Here is a 24990-nt window from a genome sequence, read left to right as displayed (position 1 = left end):
TAATTTGTGGCCCCACTTGACAGTGATTGTCTGCTTGAGGTGAGTGGTTTAACCCCCCTAGTAATGCATGTAGACTGTGGGACTCCTACATTGTATAATAAATTATAGATCAGTAGTAATTAGTATCATCAAAAGGCAGCCCTTCCTGTTTTTGACATAATTATACCACTTCAGTACTACAATAGCTATTATAGTGCACAATCCAACACTCTTTTTTATATGCCCCCCCCCCCCACACACACACACACACACACACTATAGGAGTTACCTGCACTGTTGGAGCGAGGCTGTTTGGAGGCTGACTCCGGGTAATTATAACCCAGTGGTGTGTATTACCGGGTAATTATAACCCAGTGGTGTGTATTACCGGGTAATTATAACCCAGTGGTGTGTGTATTACCGGGTAATTATAACCCAGTGGTGTGTATTACCGGCATGCATACCTGTGTTTATTGGACCCTCTATCTGCATGCATGCAGGGGAGTGAGTGCTGTCCAGTGGAACCAACACTTCAGCATAGCTGGGAACATTAACAGGTTTCGACTGCTCAAAAAGGTGCAGTACATCAGCAGGCTATATTATAATAGTCCCACCATTGACCTTTTGGCACCACTTTTTTTTTTTTATCTATTTGGCTCCCACAGAAGGCCAGTGTGTCTCCAGATGTACTCTCACTCTCTTCTCTGGAGATGAAGCAAATCAATGGTTTCTTGGACAAGCTCGATTCCATTGGAAAAGTATGCACACATTCAGCATATACTGTTTCCTTAGTTAAAGTCACATACTTAATGCTGCAAATATAGAACCCCTCTGACGAAAATGTACCTAAATATGCTCTCATTTAGAACGGCCTCAGGGCATTACTGTAGCTGAATGTTTCTGTAACTGGCATGTTTGGGTAGACACATTGGCTCTATTTATTATAAATCTACGCGTCTCCCCTCCCCTCCTTCCTTTATAGTGTGCACGAGACCACGGAGTGAGAGTTCTAGTGGACGCTGAACAGACGTACTTTCAACGACTGTTTGATCACCTGGTGCTGCATCACCTCACCCCCGGCTACAACTCAGAGGGGGTGGTCATATACAACACGCTACAGGCTTATCTCAAGGTTGGCCAGCCGGTAGTATAGTGGCTTTTTTAGTGGCGTTATGACCTCTGGAAAGTAGCTTATAAATTGTTTGTTGTCCGAGAAAATACATAAGGCTATAATATATAATTATAGTTCATGGTGTCTATAATTATAGCTGTTGTCTAATTAGTTTTGAAATGCATTGTGTTTTTTTGTAGTAGCTGTGATGACATAATTATGTGTACATGCATGCATGACTTGTGCATTTCTTTTGCAGAGCTCCATGGAAACACTGATGATGTCACTAGCTACTGCAGCCAGCTACGGTGTGCACTGTGGTATAAAACTGGTGAGCACCCCCCCAAACTCATACCCCCACACTGACACCCCCACATAGGTACGAGGTGCGTACATGAAGCAAGAAAGACAGCTGGCAAGGTCTAAAGGTCACTCCGAAACTGTCCTCCCTACGAAACAAGCCACTGACGATAACTACAACTCTTGTCTAAGCCACCTCTTAGAGCAAGTCCCGAACCTTGACCTCTCCGTTATAGTAGGATCACACAATCAGGACTCTATACAACTTGCAATCAATAAAATGAATGAGTTTAAATTATCTAAAACTGACGGCCGTGTTGCGTTTGGACAGCTGCTTGGTATGGGAGATCACTTGACCTACCCCCTGGCCAGTGCCGGGTACTTGGTGAACAAAGTGATAGCGTACGGAACTTTGGACGATGTTGTTCCTTTCTTATCGCGAAGGGCACAAGAGAACAGGTCACTCATGGCCAATGCTGACAGAGAGAGGGAGATTTATAAACTGGAACTGAAGAGACGGTTCAGCAGTAATTGAGCATCTGTGTGCGTATAGTAATTATCATCTATCATTATAATGAACTCTTGATTATAATTATCACCATAGATACTAGTATCAATGTTATCACAATCATTTTTTGTACTTTTATTTTTCTATATGCTGAATTCAATGTTATGTACACAATCGATGGAGTATAGTGCAGTTGTTAGTGTTGACTACTAGTCTACTATATATACTGTAAGCAGCAGCTACCAATGCAAACACTTCTTAGCTGCATGCATGTCTTTCCACCAAACGAACATAATCTTAGTATAATTATTATATACCCCGTAAATCTTCATAAGTGCATAATACTAGGTTTTTCACACAACACCTTCAGTACCTTCCCACATGCATTACACCATCCTCCCATTGGCCATATTGTTTACCTCTTCTCTCTCAGGTGAACTAAAGACGGTGGTGGTCTCAACAAAATGCTCGGGCACAATAAATAAAAAGTTATAATATCTACATCTATACATGTACTGATTGTTGCTCTCTTATGAAAACAATACAAAACAAACTAGTCTAGTCTAGACTATTAGCAAAACGTGTTGGAAAAAAACCGGTTGCTACTGCCTAATGAAAGACAGTAGGGCTAATGAAAGGTAGTAGGTGCTGCTGACTACAGTAGGGCTGCTAGTAAAAAAAAAAAAGGGAAAAAGAAAAAACTACCACTGTAGCCGGGGCTGTTGACTATCACAATGAAAGACTACAGGCCGAGGGCTGTGATCTAATAAAGACTACAGGAGGGCTGTGATCTAATGAAAGACTACAGGAGACCTGTTGACTATCACAATGAAAGACGACAGCTACAGGAAAGTGAGTGACCAGTTTCCCGGCCACCCACCTACAGCTCCGGAGCCCCGCGGTTTATAACCCACACGCTACGTGGGTGAACTGCAACAAGTCAAAAACGTAGGAGGAAGTGAATCTTTTAGCCTCGATCTCAGGCCGCACTAAAGATGAGGCCAGGAGCACAGCTAGCTCCTGACTGCTCACAAGCAAGCCGCAAAGAAGGAAGAGTGTGGCAGAAATCATTTGATATGTTGATCAGCTGAGTACAGAAGAGGATTGACAAACAATACACATAATTATACCCGTCAAGTGACTACAGGGTTTTGCAGAATCTTTGCAACATAATAATGATTGAGGGAGCGTTCCTTATATGGTACACACCTCAGGTATATGCTATAAAGTGCACACAAAAAAACAACATTAGTTCAAATTCTGCCCTAGCAACAGGAAGACAGGGAAGCTAACTTGTACATCTGTGTTCCTACCGTCTTCACTCGTTAAAATGGCCTCTATTTCCTTCTTTAGCTCCTCCAGCACTGAATTCCCCGGATTCCTCTCACAGTATTTGCAATACGCAGACCAGGTTGAAACATAACCAAAGTAGCTATCCAGTGACATGTCTTTGGTCATACTGAAATCATGGCGCTCAGTGTTCTTAAACGGTAGGACCACCTCTCCATATTGATTGTCGATATGTACACGTTTGTCATGCCAGTAGCCTCTCAAGGTACCACTGTAGAACTGCTGCAATAGAACGTCTGATTTCTTGTTCATTAGATGTCCCTGGCCATAACCGTACACGGCAACACACCCTCTCGGTTTTAGCACACGCTTGCATTCCTTGTAGAATCCCTCAGGCTCCAACCAGTGCCAAGCTTGAGCTATGGTAACAACGTCAACTGAGCCATCATTCATCGGTAGTTTGTCGGCACTTCCTTCGACAAACGAAACATTTGTAGCCTCCTTCTCTGTACATGCTGTACGAGCTTGTTCGACCTGTGCCTTGCTAATGTCCACACCAATGCACTGCTTGAAGGTCTCCTGCAAGTAGAAGGTGCTTTGTCCAGAGCCACACGCCACGTCCACTGCCAAGTCAAAGCTGCCACATGTGCGAGTTTTGATGTAGTCTGAGATCAACTCCAGAATCTTTTGGGGGTAGGTGGGTCGGAACTTTCGGTAGATGCTGGCATGAGCAGCTTCTTCAAATAGTCGAATGGACATTGTCAGTGTGTACGTTGTAAGGAGACAATGAAATTGTTTACCTTTGTTTTCTTGTAACAATTTGGTAAGCCGTAAGGGATCATCCAAGAAAAATATAATTATCATTTACCAAACCCACGTGGAGTTTACTCAATCTTGAGAGAAATGGACGCCTTCTTAATTAAAAGAAAAGACAGATATAAGAGGATAAATGTGAAGGTTGCTGGGCCCCAACATGACTACCACATTGGAGGAGTGAGGGTCCAGTTCCCTTGCAAAGCCTACCCCACACAAATAACCATGATGGCTAAGGTATTATGATTTATAGCATATTCATCATTGATAAATAATTGTTTATATTAATGAAGAGAAACGTCGTTTGTGGTCCATCGTATTGCGTATGCTACTTTCTGAGTGGAGATTCGTATTCATAGAATTTGCATGAGATCTTCACCTTTATCCTCCACCTGCGCTGCAGATCATCCAGGCACTGACTCATAAAGACAACGCCCTCTTAGAGAGCCCTACTGGCAGCGGAAAGAGTCTCGCTCTCCTCTGCTCAGCACTGGCCTGGCAGAGACAAGAGTACGGTAAGCAGAACACACTCAGCTTAATTTAACACATGTTTGCCTCTTTTAGTAGTAAACACTTAGGCCTATTAAGTGGTGATTGTTTTTGTCCAGAGGTGGTTAGTTGCTATTGACTACATGTAGTGACCAGTATTATCACTACTTCTATTTTTTCTTCCTTGCTAAGTCCACTAGAAATACTAACCCAAAATGGACTATTTGAGCTGCTCAGATTGATGTATTTTTGTATTCCTTTTTCTTCAGTGAAAATTGGGCAAGAAGAAATGAAAGAATCGCTGGAAGGTGAGAGGTTACTGTATCCCATGCAGCCATCATTATTATTCATTATAATTATTCCTACTAACAGGCAAACAGTTTGTCAACATGAGCTGTGTGTGTGAGTGTCATGGCAACCCCCATCCACCCATTACCATGGGCTTGACCAGCTCTCCTAGCACGAGTATTCCAAACCTAGCCGCTGCGATTTTAACCTCCTTATCATCTCAAGGCCCCCCTCCTCCTGTAGCCATGCCAACACTTCTTCATGCAGCCAATCCTCCAGCTCCTGTAACTAGCTCGGGAACCTCCCGTCCCCCAGCTGATATTGACCAATTGGATGGAGTAACCAGATCACCTACTACTACTGTTAAGAAAGTGCAAAATCAACAATTTATAGAGCAACTAGACGGCACTACCAAACCTACAACTCCTCTTAAAAAGAGTGCGGCCCACCAGACTAATCCGCCAGCTGCTGTGAGTGATCATAGTTCAGTAGAGGCTAATAGCAGTAAAGATGGAGCCAAGAGAGTTATGGAAGATGATGTTGATTTCAAAATCTCCACTAAGAGATTCAGGACTCCCACAGCTGCTGATAATGTAAGTTATCAGTCAAGGATCTTGTAGAACTCTGTTTAATTGATTCTCTAGACACAACTCCTGTATTAATTACTGTCCAGTAATTTTAATTTAATTGTTTTTTTACTTGTACTTGCTTTTCTACTCCTTGCTTGCTTGTGTCCAGAGTAACAAGCGCAGGAAGAGGACCAAGGGGGTGTGTTACGAGGACCCCCCTGAGATTGAGGGGAGTAACGAGGGCGGCCCCCCTCAATGGAAGATGGAGTTCCCTGGAGGAGCAACCCCTGGTCTGGGGATACCCCAAAGTCAGATATTGGACTCTGGTAAGAGAGAGATATACCCATTAACACACTACAAGGAGCAGTACATTATATGCATTGTAGTAAAACTATAAGAGAAGTGTTTAAATTGCTTTAAATTGCTATATACTTTTTATTAAATCTCCTTCCCCTTGATGGTACATATAGATACTGGGCCAATTGTATACTATTTGAACTTACATGTACTCTCTTTAACAACTGTGCAATGCTTGTCTCATGTGCTGTTGTTGTTGCCATAAGAGCTTGTTCATACTCAGTCAGACTAATACCATTTCCCAGATCTCCCTGCTGCCAAGGTGATGAAGACAGAGGTTAGTAGTGCAGCTGCTCCTCTAGTCCACATGTCTGTTCTCCCATGTCCAAAGTGTGGCTGCTCTCCTCTCAACAACATTCTGTCAGCTAAACCAGAGAATGCAGTCAGGAGGTGGGTGGTCTGGTTGTTAGGGTGGCCTATACATTGTAGTTCATCCTTTGCCCATTTTTTTTTATTTTACTAGCCTATGGATTTTTTTGCTAGTTTGTCCATATTGCAATGAAATTTTAAGGTAGTTACTAGGCAACCACCAGTGTGTACAGTTATGAGCAATAATTATTATCCTTTTTTGAATAATTTACCCATTTTCAGACGTAATGGTCCGAAGATCTTTTTGGCCACTCGTACTCACAAACAGATTGCGCAGATCACGCATGAGCTGGCACGGACTGCCTACGCAGACACACCGTAAGTTGACCTTTGACTTAGTGGAGCACCCCCCTTTACGAGGCTTGCACGCACTGTACAGCATGTGTATCCTGGCGAGCAGGGAGCACACTTGCATCCATCCCGAGGTCTCCACCTCCAAGAACAAGAATGAAGAGTGTAAGAAGAAGCTGGATGGTACGGACGTGAGTGTGACCTATTGACCTATTGACCTCAGTCTCTGACCACACTATTCCCACCCCAGGGACAATACTGCTCCTACTTTCTGAACGTGGGCAAGAAGCTCGGCTCTCAGGCTCAGCTTCGTCAGATGGGTCTGGACTCCGCCTGGGACATCGAGGACCTCGTGTCCCTCGGCAAGAAAATTAAAGTAACAAACACTATACAGCTTTTTGAGAGCTATGCATATTTTTGTATTTTTGTTTTGAAATTACACGTTTGAAACGCAAAATATGGCGCAAAATGCTAGTCAATCCCAATCCCATGCTAACATTTTGACCCCCTGCCATGCTAACATTATGACCCCCTGTCATGCTAACATTTTGACCCCCCACCATGCTAACATTATGACCCCCTGCCATGCTAACATTTTGACCCCCCACCATGCTAACATTATGACCCCCACCATGCTAACGTGACCCCCTGCAGGCGTGCCCCTACTTTGCTAGTCGAGGGCTGATGGAAGATGCTGACATCATCTTCTGTCCCTATAACTATCTCATCGACCCTATCATTAGAGATCAGGTGATCCAATAGTTAGCGTCTTAGAACCTCTAATATTGTTTGCCATGTCCTTTAATTGTGTTTCCAAGCCTAACAAAGTAACTGAATAGATCTGACTGATCAACTGCTCCTTTGCATTTTGCACAAAGTGGTCCATTTAATAATAGCTTTTGTATAGAGTTGTGTGTAAACATGTACTGGTTTACCAGGAGCACATCTGATACGTTATTATCTGCTAGTATTTTATATGCTAGTTACAGCAGTGATTAGTGTCTAACCCCTCGCCTTCTTATTTAGATGTTGTTGGAGATAGATAACAAGATCATCATAGTAGATGAGGCTCACAACATGGAGGACTCCTCCAGGGAAGCAGCCAGTCTCTCCTTTAATAATGTGCAGGTGACCGACGTCTCCATGGAGATAGACAAAATAAAGTTCCTATGTGAGTGTGTGTGTGTGAGCATGTGAGTGGGCGTGTGTGTGTGGGTGTGTGTGTGTGTGGTGGGTGTCGTGTGTGTGTGTGTGATGTTGGTCTCCCTACAGTGGACAATCCTACTCATCGCGAGTTGAAGGAATGCTATCTACAGCTGCAAGCTTTTGTAAGTGACATAGTCAATCAATATATAGAATTATTGACATGTCTAGAATCATTTCAATAACAGTATCACTTTTACTTTATACACATATGCTACCCCCCCCCCTCCCTCCCCCACCAGTGTGCTGCCGTGCTGCGGTGGATAGAGGACACCTCTAAGACACTACCGGCCCGAGGCTATGAACAAGCATACGGGATCTGGAGTGGCGAGGCTTTCCTACCTATCTTAGAGCGACATCTGGGGGTCACTGAGAGCACCCTCTCTCTCTATAAGGTACGAGGGGGGTAAAATTATTCGCTATTTTTGTGTTTTAAATTATCTGTTTGTATGTTTATAGTCTCGTCTTGAAGCCATTTTCGAAGCAAATTCCGACAAAGAACAGTAAGAAATTGCTCTAATTATCAGTCGTGTGTATGTAATATTGATCTCACAGGAAAGATGTCACCCCCTCGATTAGCGTTAACTCGCTCAACCTGTTTAAGAGTGTCTTCACAACCATTGGTTACCTCTACAAAGAAGGCGGTCGATTCGTGCAAGATTACCGGATGTCATTGATGAAAGAAATGACCACCATATCTGCCGAGGCGAGTGTGTGTGTGTGTGTGTGTATGTGGGGGAGGCAGGGGGCAGTTTTTAAGTGACATTTTGACTACAAATTCTCCATTTATATATAATTATAATTATTTTATATAGTCTGGGAACTGGTTGTCAAGGAGGCGAAAAAATAGAGGTAATTATCATTACAGAAATAATATTAATCATATAATTATTTATTGAAGCAGTTAGCTCTTACAGTGTGGCACTGATTGACTGATTGATTGTTGCCGTGTGTTTATGCAGCCTCTGAGAGGGTGTGGCTGTATACTCTGAACTTCTGGTGCCTCAATCCTGCCGTGGTGAGTGTGTGTGTGTGTGTGTGTGTGTGTGTGGGTGTGAGGGGAGATATCGGTTCCTGTTCAATACAGTATAATTTTCGTACGAACTACCCGATTAACTATCGGTGCCCTAAATATTCGTACAGCTCAGAATAGTCACGTAAAACCTATTGCCATAGAATAATTTTACAGTTTTAATTTTCGGATGATGCCCTACAGTACGAAAAATACCATTATACGTACAATACTTGTATTCTAGGGGAAAGTCCCACATCCCCAAATGTCCCCCCCCTTATATTGTGACTTCACTAACGAGACAACCACAGTGTATGTACTGATTCCATTCCATTACCATGGTTTCCGCCCACTCAATAATCCTTGTCCTCATACAGGCCTTCACAGAGATGGCTAGGGCACGCTCCATCGTGTTGACATCAGGTACCCTCTCTCCAATGTCCTCCTTCTCCTCGGAGCTGGGTGTGGCTTTCCCTATACAACTGGAGGCCAACCACGTCATACCAGAGTCTCAGGTTACCATGGCAACTAGCCCGTATACAACATTTAAGCACTCACTAGCCACAGGTACGTAATTAATAGCGTTAAATAAAGCGTCTCTTTGAACGGCGTAACTTTAGTTCCGTTGGTCCAATCACATAATTTACTGAAAGCTTAGAGATAAGCCTTTCAGATGATGTGTTAAAATCAATGGTCTAGTTTTGGTGTACTTTTGACCAAATATCATGGTATTTTCGAAAATGGAAAATTGTTATGTCCCGTTTCAAATTTGAGAATTGAGCATACCATCTGAACGAGCTCCTTGTAAGCTTCCAAAAAATCGTTTAATTTAGACCACCAGAACTCTAGTTACAGAGCCAACTCTACTACTATCAAAATACATAGGCATCTGCCATTACATCATGCATGTGAACTAATTTGCTTGCTGATGAAGGTATTAACACCCTCCCCCCTGTGCAGACTTGGATCACCTCGATATCCCACGGCCCCAGTGGGAGATCCCTCATAGCAAATTACCAGAACACTGAGGTACAGTACATACATGTACATAGGGTCAATACATAGACAACTAATTGCTTGTTATTCAGTAACACGGTTATGTATGCATGCTTTCTATTGGGTCAAACTTGTCCATATCCATACACCTGCTGTCTCTCCTCTTGCGTGGATACAATCCTCTCCCCATTTCTACCCCCCCCCTCTACGGCCCTCTGTAGCCATTTCATTGCTGTTAAAATGACTAATAAATTTTATTTATTTATTTGCAGACGTTTGAGTTTCAAGACGAGCTAGGGGAGCTAATCCTTGGAGTGTGTCAGGTGAGCGGTCTCTTTGTTCTGCCATGAGTGGTCGGGGGTTGTGTAATGGCTTGCCCCCTGAGGGGGGTCGTGTAATGGCTGCCTCCTTGCCCCCCTGACAGACTGTACCGTACGGAGTTCTGTGTTTCTTCTCCTCTTACAAGATGATGGAGAAGCTGACCAACCGGTGGCAGGTGAGTGGAGGGGAGGGATGGTAGCCGGGTCTTATCAATGGGGGAGGGGTTATTTACCTGTCGTCTAGTTAGTTACGTACAATTATAATTATGATACAAAACAAGCATTTCACTGCATACCTTTGACTGCATAGCCATAGAAACAATCAATTGCAATAGTAATAGCGTGTGTTTAGTCTAGAACATAATGTGTTTATTTTGACAAGATTATTGCAAACTTCACAAAGCTCAAGAATTGTTTGTCTTTCCTATGTACCTCCTTGTTGCTAGGACACCGGTGTGTGGTTCAAGATCCAACGAGATAAACTAATAGTGTCTGAGCCTCGCAGCGGACGAAAGGAGGACTTCGAGTCAGTCATGTTTGACTACTATGACATTGTGAGGGAGAGCTCTCCCAGCAGAACCACACGTGAGCTAGCTAGCGTCTACCATGGAACGTAGAAACTACTGTATTATATTTATTGCTGATTCAGCTATATTAGTTAGTCTGATTATAATATCAAGTACTGATTGTAGTATTTCAATATTTCATAGCATTAATAAACCACACCCCCTATAGCCTCAGGGGAGGAGTGTCGGACAGGGGCACTGTTCCTGGCAGTGTGTCGAGGGAAGGTCAGTGAGGGACTGGACTTTGCCAATAACAACGCTAGAGCAGTCATCACCGTGAGCTCTCAATAGCACCCCCCCCCCACACACACACACACTCCACATACACTCCACACACACACACACACACACACTCCACACACACACACGTCAGGTTGGCATACCATTCCCAAGCATCAAGGACAAACAGGTGACATCACGTACATACACGGTATATATGACCTTTACACTCACGCACCATGCTTCAGGTTGAGCTGAAAAGGGAGTATAATAACGAGCATTTTCGTAACCGTGGGTTACTGACGGGTAGCGAATGGTACGAGATACAAGCGTACAGAGCGCTCAACCAAGCACTGGGTCGTTGCATCAGACACAAGTGAGCTATGGCTACCTAGTTACTCTTAGTGTCGTATTATTAGCAGCAGATCGTAGCTTGAGTTGGTAGAATAGAGTTCAATCTTTCAATGCATCTTTGCTTTGTTCCAGGAAGGATTGGGGTGCCTTGATTCTCGTGGATGAGCGCTACAGTAAGGGACCACACTACACGAAAGGTGAGTATCTATTCTGCTAAAGAATAATTTATGATTTCAAATGGTACCATCGATGTTCATAACTATTTGGGAGACAACCGAACCTGCCAATTTCAACCAAATACCATGGATTATAGCCCATGGTCCAAGGCCAAAAAATGACAAATTATGGCCCCAACCAAATTTTAGATTTAGACACATCATTTGAAAGTTGAAAGGTATCTTTCTAAGCTTTCAGAAAATCAGAAAATGTTGGATGTTTAACTACATGTACCACTGTCCCCAGTTGGCTCGGGAACTCTTTCAGTCGCCATAACTTGAATTCCGTGGGTCCAATTTCAAAAATTTTCTGATTTTCTGAAAGCTTAGAAAGAGACCTTTCAAATGGTACCATCAATGTTCATATTTGGGAGATGACAGAATTTGCCAATTTCGGCCAAATACCATGGATTATAGCCCATGGTCCAAGGCCGAAAAATTACAAATTCTGGCCCCAGTCAAATTTTGGATTGAAACACATCATTTGAAAGGTCTCTTTCTAAGCTTTCAGAAAATCATAAAATATTTGATATTGGACCAATGCTATCGAAGTTATGGCTGCTAAAAGATGTTCAACTACGTACATGTACAGTGTCCCCCGTGTAATCAATGGTTCGGGGACTCTTTCAGCTGCCATAACTTGAATTCCGTCGGTCCAATTTCAACAATTTTCTGATTTTCTGAAAGCTTAGAAAGAAATGGTATCATCAATGTTCACTGTCTTCTCTCCTTTTCTTTGTGTTACCCTTGTCTCCTATCCAGGTCTCTCCAAGTGGGTACGACAGAGGATAAGTCACCAGAGGGAGTTTAAACAAGCCCTCCATTCCCTGAGAGCCTTTATTGATCACAGAATGAAAGTGGACCAGGAGACGGCCGACATTGACAGCTCCACCTTATCTGTGTGGTGCGTACATGGTCATGTGATACACTCTGAGCCTCATCAGCGCTACATCTACATACAGTTGTGTATAGGCGTATGTTTCCGTTTGTATAATTACCCTTAGCGGGTAATTTTCGTATGAATATTCGTACAGCTCAGATAGTGACGTTGAACGTATTGCGGGTGTCGTATAATGCTCTACAATGCAAAAAATACGAAAATGTCCACCGTACAAAAAACCCATATCTATATATTCCATTAATTCTTCTGCCTTTCCCCTGTCCCTTTAGTGACCCAGGCACGCCCACTGTTTGCCCCTCCCCTTCTCTCGGTGTCTCAATGTCCTCCCCTCAACAATACATAGCAGCCACGCCCACCATTGCCGTCACATCTAGCTCTACCTTTGTTGCCTCCACCCCTTGTGATTCCCCCCACAGACGACCCCCTAGTCCACTATTACGCAACAGTACCACACCCCCCACCACCGCCAGCCCGCCTCGTACAACAATTTTACAAGCAAGTTCTACCCCGTCTGGCAAAATAACCGATTTTCTTCGCTCCACTAAAGAAAGTTTGAGATCGAAATTTTCGTATCCAGGCAAAACAAAGATAGCTTCTAGTTCAACTATACCTCTGTCTCAGCTTCAGAATATGACACCCAGTAGTCTTTCAACAGGCAAAGAGAAAAGCACAACAGATAATAGTAACACAAACGTTGTTTCTAAGCAACTAGCCTCACCTGTTGTGATTATTTTGGACGATTCTCTCGAAGAAACTATAAAAAACACTCCACCAGTAATAAAACAAGAAGGGACATCGAAAGAAACTATTGAAGCAAACCCATCCCCCTTCTACCCAGTCTGTGAAGAATCGCCTGTTTTGTTTGAGACACCATCGTCTGTTGGATGTGAAACACTTTCCGTCAAGTTAGCCAAGAGAGCTCTCTCTAAAGATGGCGGTCCTAACCAACCTCTCTTGGTGGACGTTAAGAAAAACAATCATCCATTTTCCTCTGATAGTCCCTGTAAAATGGAAGTACATGTATATGTAGATCAACCTGAAGATAAGCCGTCTCCACTCAAGTGTGAAGCTGCAGCCATGAGTACAGTATTTAGCGATGTACCCAGTGGTGAAGAAACAACAGATGATATAGACAGTACGCCCCCTCTCTCTCACCAGAAACCCCGCACACCTCCCGGCACTCTAAAGCCCAAACTGAGCTTGTCGACTGTAAAGGGTGGAACTACGACTATGATGGGTGGGGTCACTCCTAGCAGAGGGACGGACTCGTCCCCGATGGGCCAGCCTAGGATCAGGAGAAGTAACGTGAGACTGGCTAGTAAGAGAGATGTGGACAATGAGAGGACTCCTCTCTCCAGTAAGGTTAGGACGAGACAGGAGGTGCGTGAAGATGTCAAACCATTGAAGGAGAAATGGATGGTAGGTGTTTATGATTGTATGGAGTATGGCTGCATGGCATTGTGTTGTATATTGCTTCAGGGGAAAGAAGTGTCCTGTTCTGCCTGTGAGCTAACACTAGCTAAAGGTAAAGAAAATAAAACATGGCTCTTTAAAAGCTATGATTTTTTACTTAATTGTATTTGCCACTTGTATACACGTACCCTCAGGGTTAACTGAGGCAGTTGAGTTGAAAGGTCACCTGTCGAAGACATACAAGAGTGTAGTGATACGATCGAGCAAGCTCTGGCGACATCTCTCTGGGAATAGACCCAAGAGAATGACACTGCAGACACTGATAGTGCCCACCCCCCTCTCTACATGTGTACACGTTGCAGGTACGGCTGTACTGTACCAGCTGCATTCACAGTGCTGTGTTGTGCCCCCCACACACACACACACACTCACGCACACCCACACACACACACTCATACACACACACACACACACACACACACACACACACACTCACGCACACCCATACACACACACTCACACACACACACACACTCACACACACACACACACACACACACACACACACTCACACACACGCACACACACACTCACACACACGCGCGCACACACACACACACACACACACACACACACACACACACATACACACACAGGTGATAGAGATTACAATGCCGTGTGGGACGACCAACTCAAACTATGCTACTCCCTCGTCAAGTGTTCGTGTGATTGTAAAGTGGGTGTGGCTATCCACTCAACCACTGACACAGCACACCCCCTCCTAGGAAAGGTGTGCTACAGTACTATGAATAGTGCGAGTTATATAGCGGACACATTTCTTGGGGAACTAGAATTTTAAACTGCTCATTTGGGACCGGGGTACCTGGCCTTTAAACTTTAAATCGTCATTGGCTTTTCTTCACGGGTGGTTGTAAGCCTTAGTGGTACATGTACATGTAGCTGAGGCTGGAGTTTGATCACTAATTTATTGCTAAATTGCTATTTTTTTTACCCAACAGACTCTACTGGCTCAGGACCAAGTTACCCTCAATAACGACTAATAATACATTATCTTCACGTTACCATTATTCATTCAGCCTCAAATTAAATGTTACTAGTGAGTGGGTGTATTATGCGCATGCGCATATCTGCAAGGTGGGCGGATCTGCTTGTGCAACAGATAGAGAGTTGCGCTTGCAGAGCTAGCTAGCTGCAAAACAGTCAATCTTTTATGCGTACTGAGCTTCAGCCATGAATCCTAGAGGCGTCATCCTCAAGATTGCCGCAGTGGGACTATTCCTGCTGGTTGTGGCCAAGCTGGGAGAGTCAACCCACAGAGCCAGGTATATAATATGCAACAATGTGTTATATCTGTGTGTGCTGTGCAGGGCTTGATCCATGCTCTTTTTTTGCAGCATAGATAGATTCTATAGCAGCAATATTTATGCAGTGTAGCTAGTGTAGACATGTTAAATGCTGAAAAGCTTGTACTAAGAGTACAAAATTCTATAAAAAAAATTGTACACACTGATCACAAGGGTGACTTCCTACCACCACAGATACTGCTATAGTCGGCAGGCGTACACTTATTACACAAGGAGAGTGTACTACTATACCAGCTATTACTATGTTTCGTGTTGGCGTAGTTGGGGCTGGGGCCGTTGCCAACGATCCCGTCAAGTGGCAGCATACACTCGGCAAGGCTATACTAGATACTATAGTGTCCGACAGTGTTGTTCAGGGTTCAGTGGGTCAGGATGTCAACGTGAGTCAAACACACGTTACTCCCTATCTTTAATGTTAATCCATATTTAAATTTATATTAGGTAAGATTTTGTGTTTTGCAATGAGCTCAGCTACATTACACTGATTTAAATCCATGCGTGCATGTCTTTAATAACTGCAATACTGTCTTATTATCATAATCATAAATAAGCCACTGAGTTTTCAGCTATATTTTTGTTGTTTATTCCATGCATCCATGCACACGATGCAGCTGTGTGCTCTAGTAGCTGTCTGAATGGTGGATCCTGCACTGACCCTAACACCTGCACCTGCCCTAGTACCTGGACTGGATACAGATGCCAAACAGGTAAAAAAATGTTTGAGTTTGAGTTCTCATCTGTATAATTATGTGTATTATATTTTTGCTTGCAGATGTCAACGAGTGTTACTTAAACCGGGATAATTGCCAACACAACTGCGTTAACACAGCTGGTGGTTTCCGTTGTACGTGCCGCAGTGGATACAGAGCTAGCGGCAGTGCTTGCACTGGTAAGGAACCAACATCCCTCCCCCCTCAGTCTTACTGTATATCTCACGTCCTCACGCACATGCACAGATATTAACGAGTGCACTGAGGGCTCTCACCAGTGCGACCAAACTTGTGTCAACACGATTGGAGGCTACACTTGTCAGTGTGGGACTGGCTGGACTCTCTCCAGTAATGGAAGGAGCTGCATTGGTTGGTAACACACTGGTTGTGTATATAATGTATAGCCTCTATAGCTACAGTGTGTGTTCATGTGGTCAGCTAATAATTATATAAAATACATGGATTCTTGACTTTTTCACAGCATTAATTGTGTCCGTTAGAAAACATTGCCACATCAAGCATTGATATTTAGAGTAGAAAACGTATTATTATTCCCCTCTTGTGCAGATGTGCCTGAGTGTACTCTGGGTACAGACAACTGTCAGCAGGTGTGTGTGGAGCAACCAGGCAGCTTCTCCTGTGCCTGTAACCCTGGCTACAGCCTCCAACCAGATGGCCGGACCTGTGCAGGTATACTGTAGATTGTGCAGAGGGGTAGCCATTCATACAAATATTCATGGGACAAGGAATGTAGTGATTTGTTTCCATTGTTTTGTGATAAGAATATTCAGTGTGTGGGAAGCTGTTGCTAAAAATATTTATTGGTGTGTGAAATGTATTCATTTTCCATGATTAGTCACGTTATGCTTTATTGCGCAGACACCTGTCTGGGTATTTCATAGTTTGCAGCTGCATGCAAGAGATGTCAATCTGCATGACTGTGCATGCATGTCTTGCGCAAGTGCATGGTGAATTGTTGGCATATATATCTTTGTTATATGCATGTTTTTTCTTGCAGACATTGACGAGTGTGCTGTTGGTACTCACCAGTGTGGTCAGAATTGCCATAACAACGTCGGCTCTTACACTTGCAGCTGTAACACTGGATACAGGCTGGCTCCCGATGGAAGGTCATGTCTCAGTGAGTGTCTTTGCTGGACTGGGTGCTAGCTGCATTTGAATAGGCCGTTCCATCATGCAAAGCCAATGCTTGTTTTGATAGCTACCTAGACTGCCCATTGCACTTGCAGTTATCATTACTGCCAATTTTTGCACCAAATGTCTGTCTAACCCTCCTCCCCCCCCCCCCCTCCCCTCCCTGCACAGATATTGATGAGTGTGCTGAAAACACTGATGGCTGTGAGCACAATTGCCATGACACTGACGGCTCTTACTACTGCAGCTGTAACACTGGATACAGGCTAGACACCAATCAACATAGTTGCAATGGTATGTTACCATGGTTACAGATATGAGAGCATCCGTATTAAAGTAGGTGGGAGGTATAAAAAAAATGACGTAGTATTTTACGTTATATTCATTTTGAAGCCAGTTGAAAGGTCGTGGTGTTTTATGTACCGTACATGCAAGCTACGTGTACATACAGTAAGTGTACTGCATGGTTGTGTGTGTGTGTGTGTGTGTGTGTTGCTTTGTGCAGACATTGATGAGTGCACTGAGAACACTGATGGCTGCTCTCAAGTCTGTACCAACTCCATCGGCTCTTACGAGTGCAGCTGTCGCCTTGGTTACCGTCTGGATGCTGACCAACACACTTGTAACGGTAAGTACACGCATGCCCAGTACACTTTGTATTTAACCGTTATTTCATATAATTCAGACATCAATGAGTGTGCCGAGGGGACCGATGACTGTGCTCAAAATTGCCATAACAACGTCGGCTCGTACACTTGCAGCTGTAACACTGGATACAGGCTGAACGCTGATGGATTTGGCTGTGACGGTAATATTGATTTTCTGATGCAAATTGTAAATGTTATTCTTGTTGGCTGGTTGATACTTGCCCTCGTTGTGTGTTAGTGTTGGCATGGTTACTATGAGTCTTATCTTTTGTTTTTCAGATATTAACGAGTGTACAGAAGGTTCTCACACTTGTGCTCAGAATTGCCTTAACAACGTCGGCTCTTATACCTGTAGCTGCAACACTGGATATCGACTTAATCCTGATGGAAGGCTGTGTGATGGTGAGAAATTGCTAGTTGATCAAGCACACACGCACACACACCCCTCACACATACACACACCCACCCACCCCCCCACACACACAGATATTAACGAGTGTGCCGAGGGTGTGGACCAGTGCGAGCACAATTGCCATAACAACATCGGCTCGTACACTTGCAGCTGTAGGACTGGCTACAGGCTGAACGCTGATGGATTTGCTTGCGACGGTATGTAAGGATCAGTACATTGAAATTAGTATTTGTGCAAGAATTGGTCCTAAATCCCCCCTCCCTCCTGCAGATATTGACGAGTGCCTGGAGCCTGTGGGATCACCTGATCTCCACGCTTGTGACCAGGCTTGCCATAACAACATTGGCTCGTACACTTGCAGCTGTGGCGATGGATACTTGCTAGATCCTGATGGCAGGACTTGCAATGGTGGGTGTGGCTTATAGACCAGCACTGTGTATCTGTACGTAGCTATTATTAGTTTGAAGTCTGTGCTATAATCATGTTCTTTAGTAGTCCCTCGCTATTAATATTAATATTTACATTGTGTATACTTGTACTTACTTCCATGATTCTGTTTTATAGACATTGACGAGTGTTTGCTGGGCATCGATGGCTGTGACCATAACTGTGACAACACCATTGGTTCCTACATCTGCTCCTGTTATATCGGCTATAGGCTCAACTCTGACAGTCACACTTGCTCTGGTAAGTACCACAGCCAGAGAGTTAGCTGGTACCCTACTATATGTGGAGCTACCATTATCCCCTGCTCTCCTTTCTTCCTCACTACTCCCTAAAGAAGTTTAAAATTTGGTTGGCTGAGTTTTTGGGTCAGCTACATTTAATCTCAGCATGTCATGTGATAGCTAGATCTCTCTCAGAGCTACAAAATGCATATTTTCTTCTAATATTGCTAAAGTTATGACCCGTTAAAGCAAGCTTCTCATCCCCCCTCCCTCCTGCAGATATTGACGAGTGCGTAGAGCCTGTGGGATCACCTGATATCCACACTTGTGACCAGACTTGCCATAACAACATCGGCTCGTACACTTGCAGCTGTGGCATTGGATGGACTTTGGACTTTGACGGCCGCCGTTGCAATGGTAAGAAAACAGTTCTTACTATAACTATCTGTACATTGTAACTCTAATCACACGTTTAGGCCCACACATATGAACTGAGTAAGAAAACAAAATGACCTCATAATATTTTTCCTCTAGATGTGGACGAGTGTTTGCCAAATGGTATTGGTCGTCATGGAGACCTGGCCTGCGAGCAAGACTGCATCAACACTCCCGGCTCCTATCACTGTGCTTGTAGAACAGGTTACAGAGTGCCGGCTGATGGTGGTACAACCTGCGCAGGTGGGTGTGGTCAAACATATGACTCCATTTCACTGTGCCTATTGCAAAGAAGAATGTCAGTTAAATCCTTAATAGCCCACGCTTTTTCCTAGAAAATTGACAAAATAGCCCTAAAATCAATCGCTTCTTTAAGCACACATAACATATTGTAGCACTATCAAACAGCTGCTATAATGCATTAAGCCCAGGCTACCCCTCAGTGTGTCAGCCTATAATTATTGTATTTGTACATTTTGCAAGCTATATTGTTTAAAATTTATTCTTTTTTTAATTGTCATTTTCAGACATTGATGAATGCAGTGAGCCTGACAGCTCTCCTGATAGTGATGAGTGTGGTCTCAACAGTGTCTGTGCTAACAACGAGGGCTCCTACTCTTGCAGCTGCTTCAACGGTTACACCTTACTACCTAATGGACGAACTTGTCAAGGTAACCCAATCCATCCCTTCTCTGAGGCAATAATTAGCTATCTAGAAAGCTTTGCAATAATAATTAATAGCAATAGCTAACCTGCTCTGCAAACATTATAATTATTGTCGTTGTACTTTAACTGGCTTTTGAATAAATACTCGAGAGTCATGTCTTTGAAGCCTCTATGATTATAGCGTTGAATAGTTTAGTAACATGAGCATTAGTCATGAGGACCACCACCCACACACACACACACACACACACACACACACACACAGATGTGGACGAGTGTGCAGAGGGCATGCCATGTGGACAGGGTGCACTCTGTACCAACACTCAAGGCGGCTACGATTGTGCTTGTCCCAACGGAACTGTGCAGAACCCAGAAAGAACAAGATGCAACGGTATGGTTACCTGTAGTGTAGTCATAGAAACAGTACCAATAACGTGTGCAAGATTAATCCACAATTTGCAGTATTCACAATCATCAATAATTATTCAAAACCTGCTGTTTTTAAGCTGAAAATATGTTCTTTCATTCCTTTGTTGCCTCCAATCTGTGCAGATATCGACGAGTGCGAGGGTGATAACCATCTGTGTGAACATGACTGTATGAACACGGTCGGCTCCTACACTTGTTTCTGTAGCGACAGTCATACCAACGCTGACGATGGCATCAACTGCCTAGGTGAGTCATTTGTCCCCCCTCCCCCCCAAAGCAATGGGGTACCTTCAACACAGCCTCTCTTATTAGCCTAAGATGACTGTGGTGAACTGGAACTAGGCCTCCTAAGAGGTGGTTAGTACCAACCAGTGTGGGCACATCCCTGAGTGCATGAGATGTCATGTGTGACAGTGTGGGAGTAGAGTAATGCACAGTCTAGTCTTTTGGTCTGAGCTAGTCAATTGAAAAGTAAAAGTATATTGAATGTGCATAGCAACAGTTTATTTATGCAATGGCATATCCTTTAGAAAGAGTTTTGTAGATGGTGTTATAAAATTATTTCATAGCAGACATTTTAATTATGTGCTTTTTTGTTTGTGGATATTTTCTAAAAAAAATTCATTGCTATCTATCCCTTGGGCTATGAATTTCGCTGTCTGTACTAGTATTAGTTGAGTGGGTGTGGTGTATAAGCAGGTGTGACGGGTATGTGTGAATATCAGACCATAATTCATAGTCAGTGTTTGAGCTGTGTGTGTGTGTCTAATGATGTTCAGCACGTTCTGCAAGTCAGCACTAATAGTGCAACACCATGACACCACATAAAGCCATACCTCTGAATGCTATTATCCACCACTCCCCCAGACCCCACCCCCAGCAATGAATATGGTCTTATCCTTTAGTTCATGTTCAAAGCACTTCTAAGACTCTACAAGCTTTCTGATAAACAAACCGTCTTGAAAATTGATTTTTATAAACTTCGATAACTGCGTGTTGGCTACTGATTGAGTAGCTTATTTCGCAACACTGGAATTTTGTATCCATTGTATCCACTATCGCACAATCTTCACTTACCTACCTTCTTTTTCTTTCTCTGTATAGCTCCTCCCAGGAACTATCAAGTGACGTATGGTGGGTCTAGAAACATCGTGGTTACCTGGGACACCCCGCACACCAGTGACGGGAACGTCATGCACTACACTCTTATCGTACAGTCACCGGACGACTCGTCATTCTTCAGGCAAATGGAAATTGTGGATACCAACGCTGTTCAGTACATAGTTGGCGGGGTAACGCCGGCTACCACGTACGAGTGTTGTCTAACAATCAGGACTAACCTCGGAGACAGTCCATTCTCTTGTGCCAGTAACACCACTCTGGAAGACAGTGAGTGTGCTTGGGTAGACTCACCCCAGTATGCTTGGGTAGACTCACCCCAGTGTGCTTGGGTAGACTCACCCCAGTGTGCTTGGGTAGACTCACCCCAGTATAGTAGCTACAAGGTTAATTATCTCTATCATCGTTGCTACTAATTAATAATTCTAGGGCACAACTCTTGGAAATTTTGGGGTTATAATTTAACCTGACCTCTCCCACTCCAGCGCCTGACACACCCCCAAGTGATGTCTCCGCTGCCCTCAATGACCCCTATCGTGTCACCGTTAGCTGGGACACGCCGGCCCACCCCAGTGGAGTCATCACAGGCTATACCATCTATGTTGACTATCGTGACGGCAACGTTGTACCAATACAACTCTTGAGCACTGCTCGCTCATACGAGATCAAGGACCTCCTCCCATATCAGACTATCCTTGTGGCTATGTCCGCTAACACCACAGTGGGAGAGGGTGTGGTCTCCGGTTACCTCTCATACACAACAATGCAAACAGGTAAGTGCAATTTTAGTTTAGAATTTCACAAAAAATGTCTGTAGTTTAATTTTACTATGTCAATCGTTGCTTCGCTGGTTGTACCTTAACCTTTGTGCCCCGCCCCCTCATAGCTCCTCCCCCACCTGAGGCCACATTCTCTGTTCTGAACGACCAATCGTTTCGTGTCACGTGGACCGCCCCCTCACCTCCCAATGGAGTGCTGACTCAGTACTTTGTCGTCATCACCAACGTTAGAACAGGCTACAGACAGACGTTCACCAAACAATCCACTGATTTCGATCTCTCCGTCACTCTTGACAATCTGAGTGAGTAGTCGTGCATGTCTGTACAGTGTGGTGGCCAACTACTGGGAGGAGTTTGATTTCCTTGTTATAACAATTATTATTTTCTGCAAATATGATTTTGATAATGCACTTATTTTTCACATTATTTAGTCTCTCTTTTCCTTCTTTATAGCCCCTTTTGTGCCGTACACTGTTGAGGTAAGCGCTGCCACTGAGGCAGGTACTGGCCAACCCAACACCCTCATAGTCTACACCAAGCAGGGAGGTGAGTTTATATTACCGACTATTTTTGGCCTTAATTCCCAACTTCATTTCTCTATGCTTTAAAAATGTCCATCCAAGGCAATGCATGGGTCCTTTGTCTCATAATATAGACACAAGTAACCACCTCTTAGGCTTATAGTTTACGCTGTAAGAAAGAGGCAAATTTGTGTGTGTTGAATTAATTAACTCTTACCTATAGTATTACGTAACACCCCCCTCACCACCACACACACACACACACACACACACACACACACACACACACACACACACACACACAGTTCCCGTACAGCCCCAGATAACAGCTGCCCCTCGCACAAACGGAGAGAACGCCCAGATCACCCTCCAACCCATCAGCCCTGACGACGCACACGGCTACCTGACAAGAGTGGAGGTGGCTTATAACGAGGCCAACTCGAGAAATGATGACTGCTCTGGCTTTGATCCCAACGATGTGGACTCCAACTCTGTCCTGGTCATAGAGGATGATCTAGATGACTCACAGTATAGTCTGGCTGGATTGGACGCAGGACACGAGTATTGTGTAGCCGTGAGGGCTAGCACTGCTCTAGGATCCAGTGACTACAGCGATCCCTTCAAAGTTACATGTGAGCTTTTAGCCTCGTCCCCACGCCCACTTCCTCTCCTTTAAATTGTTTGTCTAGTGAGCTTTCTGCTTTTTGAGCACCATTCTGACGTTTTTTTCATGAGGATGTCTATTTGAATTCAATATATGTGCAGAGAATTTTAGTGTTTATTCTACGTTCTCCCCCCCTCTTCCCTCCCTCCTCCCTCCCAGTGTCCAACCCCATCCCTGTACAAGTTCGATTCACCCTCGCCAGCGACCAACAGTGCGGAACTTATGTGGTACGTTGTTCTATAAGTAGCTGCATAATTTTGAAGCTTACACGTACACTTTATATTGTACCTGTAGGATTGCACTAATGCATGTCAATGCAAAAGCTGGTATAATGTGATTCGTACGAAAGCATTGTTTTATAGCAGGCAGCATATTAACCCCCACCCCACCACCTCTAACAGGCCGATCGCTCAGACGAGAAGATTCAAGACATCAACCAGGCCATTGCCGACTATGTAGTGGACAGCTGCCAATGCAACGGCTTCTCCACAGAGTACCTCACTGACTCTATGCTAGATTGCGCCAGAGATGATTCCAACGAGTTTATCTACAAAGGAAACGTTCTAGCCACCTCGGTGTTGGACAGTGCAGACGTTAGGGACACCCATATCCAAGGTTTTGTCGATACTTCTCCCGTTGTATCCGTTCTTGGAACGTCTTTTAAGGTCAACCCTTACTGCAATACCACAATCAATAATCTAGAACCCGGTAACGGTATGTGTTTGGCTCGTGCCCCTACCGATGCTCCAGGAACTGCAGCTGGCTCGAACACAATCATTCTTGCCCTGGAGATCGTGGGAGGAATTGCCGGCGCAGCTCTGTTATCTCTTGTCATCATCGTGCCCGTGTGCATCGCTTGCTGTTGCTGTGCCAGGAAGGACGTTAAGAACAAGAGAGAGGGGTTGAATGTCCAGTAAGTGGCTGTGTACAAGTACTCAATGTGTACAGGAAATGTATAGTATACTGATAGTGGTGTCTCCAGAATTGTCCAAGTGGTCAATCCTCCATCTCAATTGAACATGGCCTTAAGTTTGTTTAGAGGTGGTTAGTACCAATCATCATTGTTATACAAGTTCATTGTGGAGTGTTGGTATGTCCATACATGTCCAATTAGAGAGGCTTAAGAACTTCATTAGACCCTCTGAGATTCTCTGTTGCAATCAATCTTGAGTAATCTTTATAGTATTGTGATCTTAAATTTTATTTTTGCAATGTAATTAACGTTCTGCTGTATTGTTCCCTGCAGAGATCACATGGATGGCCGTGATATCAACAGGAGAAGTGTGCCCGAACGCCCCCTCCTTACCAACACTAGCGGGATGAGTACCCTCACCCGTGGTGATCTTACCGGTAAAACTGGCACTCTCCCTCGTGGAGCACTTACCGGTAAAACTGGAACCCTTCCCCGTGGTACCCTTCCTCGCAAGCAACCTGGCAACAAGTACCAGTCTAGCTACGAAGCCATGGATGCTCTGCAGACCACTCTTCCTCGTCACAAGCCCGTGAGTGACTTTAACCCTGACTATGAACCGGTGGAAGATGATGGTGCTGTCAGGAAAATTAATCTGGGTACCCAGGGAACGTCGGGATTCAGCAACCCTAGCTATGCTGACGATGATGACTACCAATATTAACTTTTTTTATCAGATATTCTGACTGGTACTATTTTATCTCTGTTGGTATTATTTACTAGCTGGCTGTAGAAATGTAGCTTCAACCACAAAAATTAATTGCTTGTATATATAATTTTGTATCCCTTGTGTAATTACTGTTATAATTTTGTGCCCTCCCCATTCCATGATGTTTTTTAGTGTCTCTCTGTTACATTAATTGTAAT

At 44.0% G+C, this 24990-nt stretch overlaps 4 protein-coding genes across 5 annotated transcripts in view; 3 read left to right on the top strand and 1 right to left on the bottom strand.

Annotated features, from left to right (window-relative positions):
• Window positions 1-2074, top strand: part of LOC135340533 (proline dehydrogenase 1, mitochondrial-like) — a 4748-nt gene extending 2674 nt beyond the window's left edge. The window contains exons 7-12 of the mRNA XM_064536884.1: window positions 262-308; window positions 480-555; window positions 645-737; window positions 962-1111; window positions 1350-1421; window positions 1470-2074. Coding sequence (XP_064392954.1) covers window positions 262-308; window positions 480-555; window positions 645-737; window positions 962-1111; window positions 1350-1421; window positions 1470-1925 — 894 coding nt within the window. The 3' untranslated portion in view covers window positions 1926-2074. The remainder of the gene's footprint in view (window positions 1-261; window positions 309-479; window positions 556-644; window positions 738-961; window positions 1112-1349; window positions 1422-1469) is intronic.
• A 928-nt stretch (window positions 2075-3002) lies between these two features.
• Window positions 3003-4047, bottom strand: LOC135340519 (putative methyltransferase DDB_G0268948). Its single transcript, XM_064536871.1, has one exon. It carries the CDS (start codon window positions 3945-3947, stop codon window positions 3147-3149), a length of 801 nt encoding a protein of 266 aa, XP_064392941.1. The 5' UTR covers window positions 3948-4047; the 3' UTR covers window positions 3003-3146.
• Window positions 4047-14685, top strand: LOC135340499 (Fanconi anemia group J protein homolog). Its single transcript, XM_064536841.1, has 32 exons — window positions 4047-4238; window positions 4405-4516; window positions 4760-4798; window positions 4863-5371; window positions 5517-5673; window positions 5950-6094; window positions 6296-6391; window positions 6453-6555; window positions 6615-6740; window positions 7019-7114; window positions 7391-7535; window positions 7637-7692; window positions 7810-7962; window positions 8027-8070; window positions 8123-8273; window positions 8383-8419; window positions 8530-8585; window positions 8957-9094; window positions 9540-9608; window positions 9848-9898; window positions 10000-10071; window positions 10342-10480; window positions 10631-10737; window positions 10835-10870; window positions 10929-11056; window positions 11167-11231; window positions 12012-12153; window positions 12420-13569; window positions 13630-13675; window positions 13758-13925; window positions 14220-14353; window positions 14583-14685. Exons 1-32 carry the CDS (start codon window positions 4092-4094, stop codon window positions 14622-14624), a joined length of 4659 nt encoding a protein of 1552 aa, XP_064392911.1. The 5' UTR covers window positions 4047-4091; the 3' UTR covers window positions 14625-14685.
• Window positions 14686-14730: 45 nt separating this feature from the next.
• On the top strand, window positions 14731-24974 carry LOC135340500 (sushi, nidogen and EGF-like domain-containing protein 1). 2 transcript variants are annotated; one of them, XM_064536842.1, is made up of 27 exons: window positions 14731-14906; window positions 15123-15328; window positions 15560-15655; window positions 15721-15837; window positions 15905-16027; window positions 16226-16348; window positions 16677-16799; window positions 16985-17107; window positions 17319-17441; window positions 17499-17621; window positions 17740-17862; window positions 17947-18069; window positions 18143-18280; window positions 18437-18559; window positions 18820-18957; window positions 19075-19218; window positions 19503-19646; window positions 19907-20032; window positions 20194-20316; window positions 21175-21459; window positions 21675-21962; window positions 22076-22270; window positions 22422-22514; window positions 22795-23121; window positions 23313-23380; window positions 23555-24066; window positions 24400-24974. In XM_064536842.1, the coding sequence occupies exons 1-27, from the start codon at window positions 14815-14817 to the stop codon at window positions 24785-24787; spliced, it is 4587 nt and encodes a 1528-aa protein (XP_064392912.1). In that variant the 5' UTR covers window positions 14731-14814; the 3' UTR covers window positions 24788-24974. The 2 variants fall into 2 exon arrangements, with proteins under 2 accessions (XP_064392912.1, XP_064392913.1); XM_064536843.1 differs by having other exon boundaries at window positions 14750-14906; window positions 15123-15260.
• Window positions 24975-24990: the final 16 nt, after the last annotated feature.

Source organism: Halichondria panicea, chromosome 8 (genome assembly GCF_963675165.1).
Source record: "Halichondria panicea chromosome 8, odHalPani1.1, whole genome shotgun sequence".
Lineage (NCBI taxonomy): Eukaryota > Metazoa > Porifera > Demospongiae > Suberitida > Halichondriidae > Halichondria > Halichondria panicea.
Note: the sequence above shows the minus strand (reverse complement) of the source record. Positions and strands in the feature narration are given on the sequence as shown.

What these genes read in the sequence shown, in the direction of transcription:
- LOC135340500 (XM_064536842.1), top strand. Translation starts at nt 14,815, where the DNA reads ATGAATCCTAGAGGCGTCATCCTCAAGATTGCCGCAGTGGGACTATTC. An exon ending in CGATGGCATCAACTGCCTAG is followed by an intron (nt 20,317 to 21,174) that starts GTGAGTCATTTG and finishes TTCTCTGTATAG; the next exon opens with CTCCTCCCAGGAACTATCAA. An exon ending in CGTCACTCTTGACAATCTGA is followed by an intron (nt 22,271 to 22,421) that starts GTGAGTAGTCGT and finishes CCTTCTTTATAG; the next exon opens with CCCCTTTTGTGCCGTACACT.
- LOC135340519 (XM_064536871.1), bottom strand. Translation starts at nt 3,947, where the DNA reads ATGTCCATTCGACTATTTGAAGAAGCTGCTCATGCCAGCATCTACCGA.
- LOC135340499 (XM_064536841.1), top strand. Translation starts at nt 4,092, where the DNA reads ATGGACGCCTTCTTAATTAAAAGAAAAGACAGATATAAGAGGATAAAT. An exon ending in ACCCTATCATTAGAGATCAG is followed by an intron (nt 7,115 to 7,390) that starts GTGATCCAATAG and finishes CTTCTTATTTAG; the next exon opens with ATGTTGTTGGAGATAGATAA. An exon ending in CAAGCATCAAGGACAAACAG is followed by an intron (nt 10,871 to 10,928) that starts GTGACATCACGT and finishes ACCATGCTTCAG; the next exon opens with GTTGAGCTGAAAAGGGAGTA.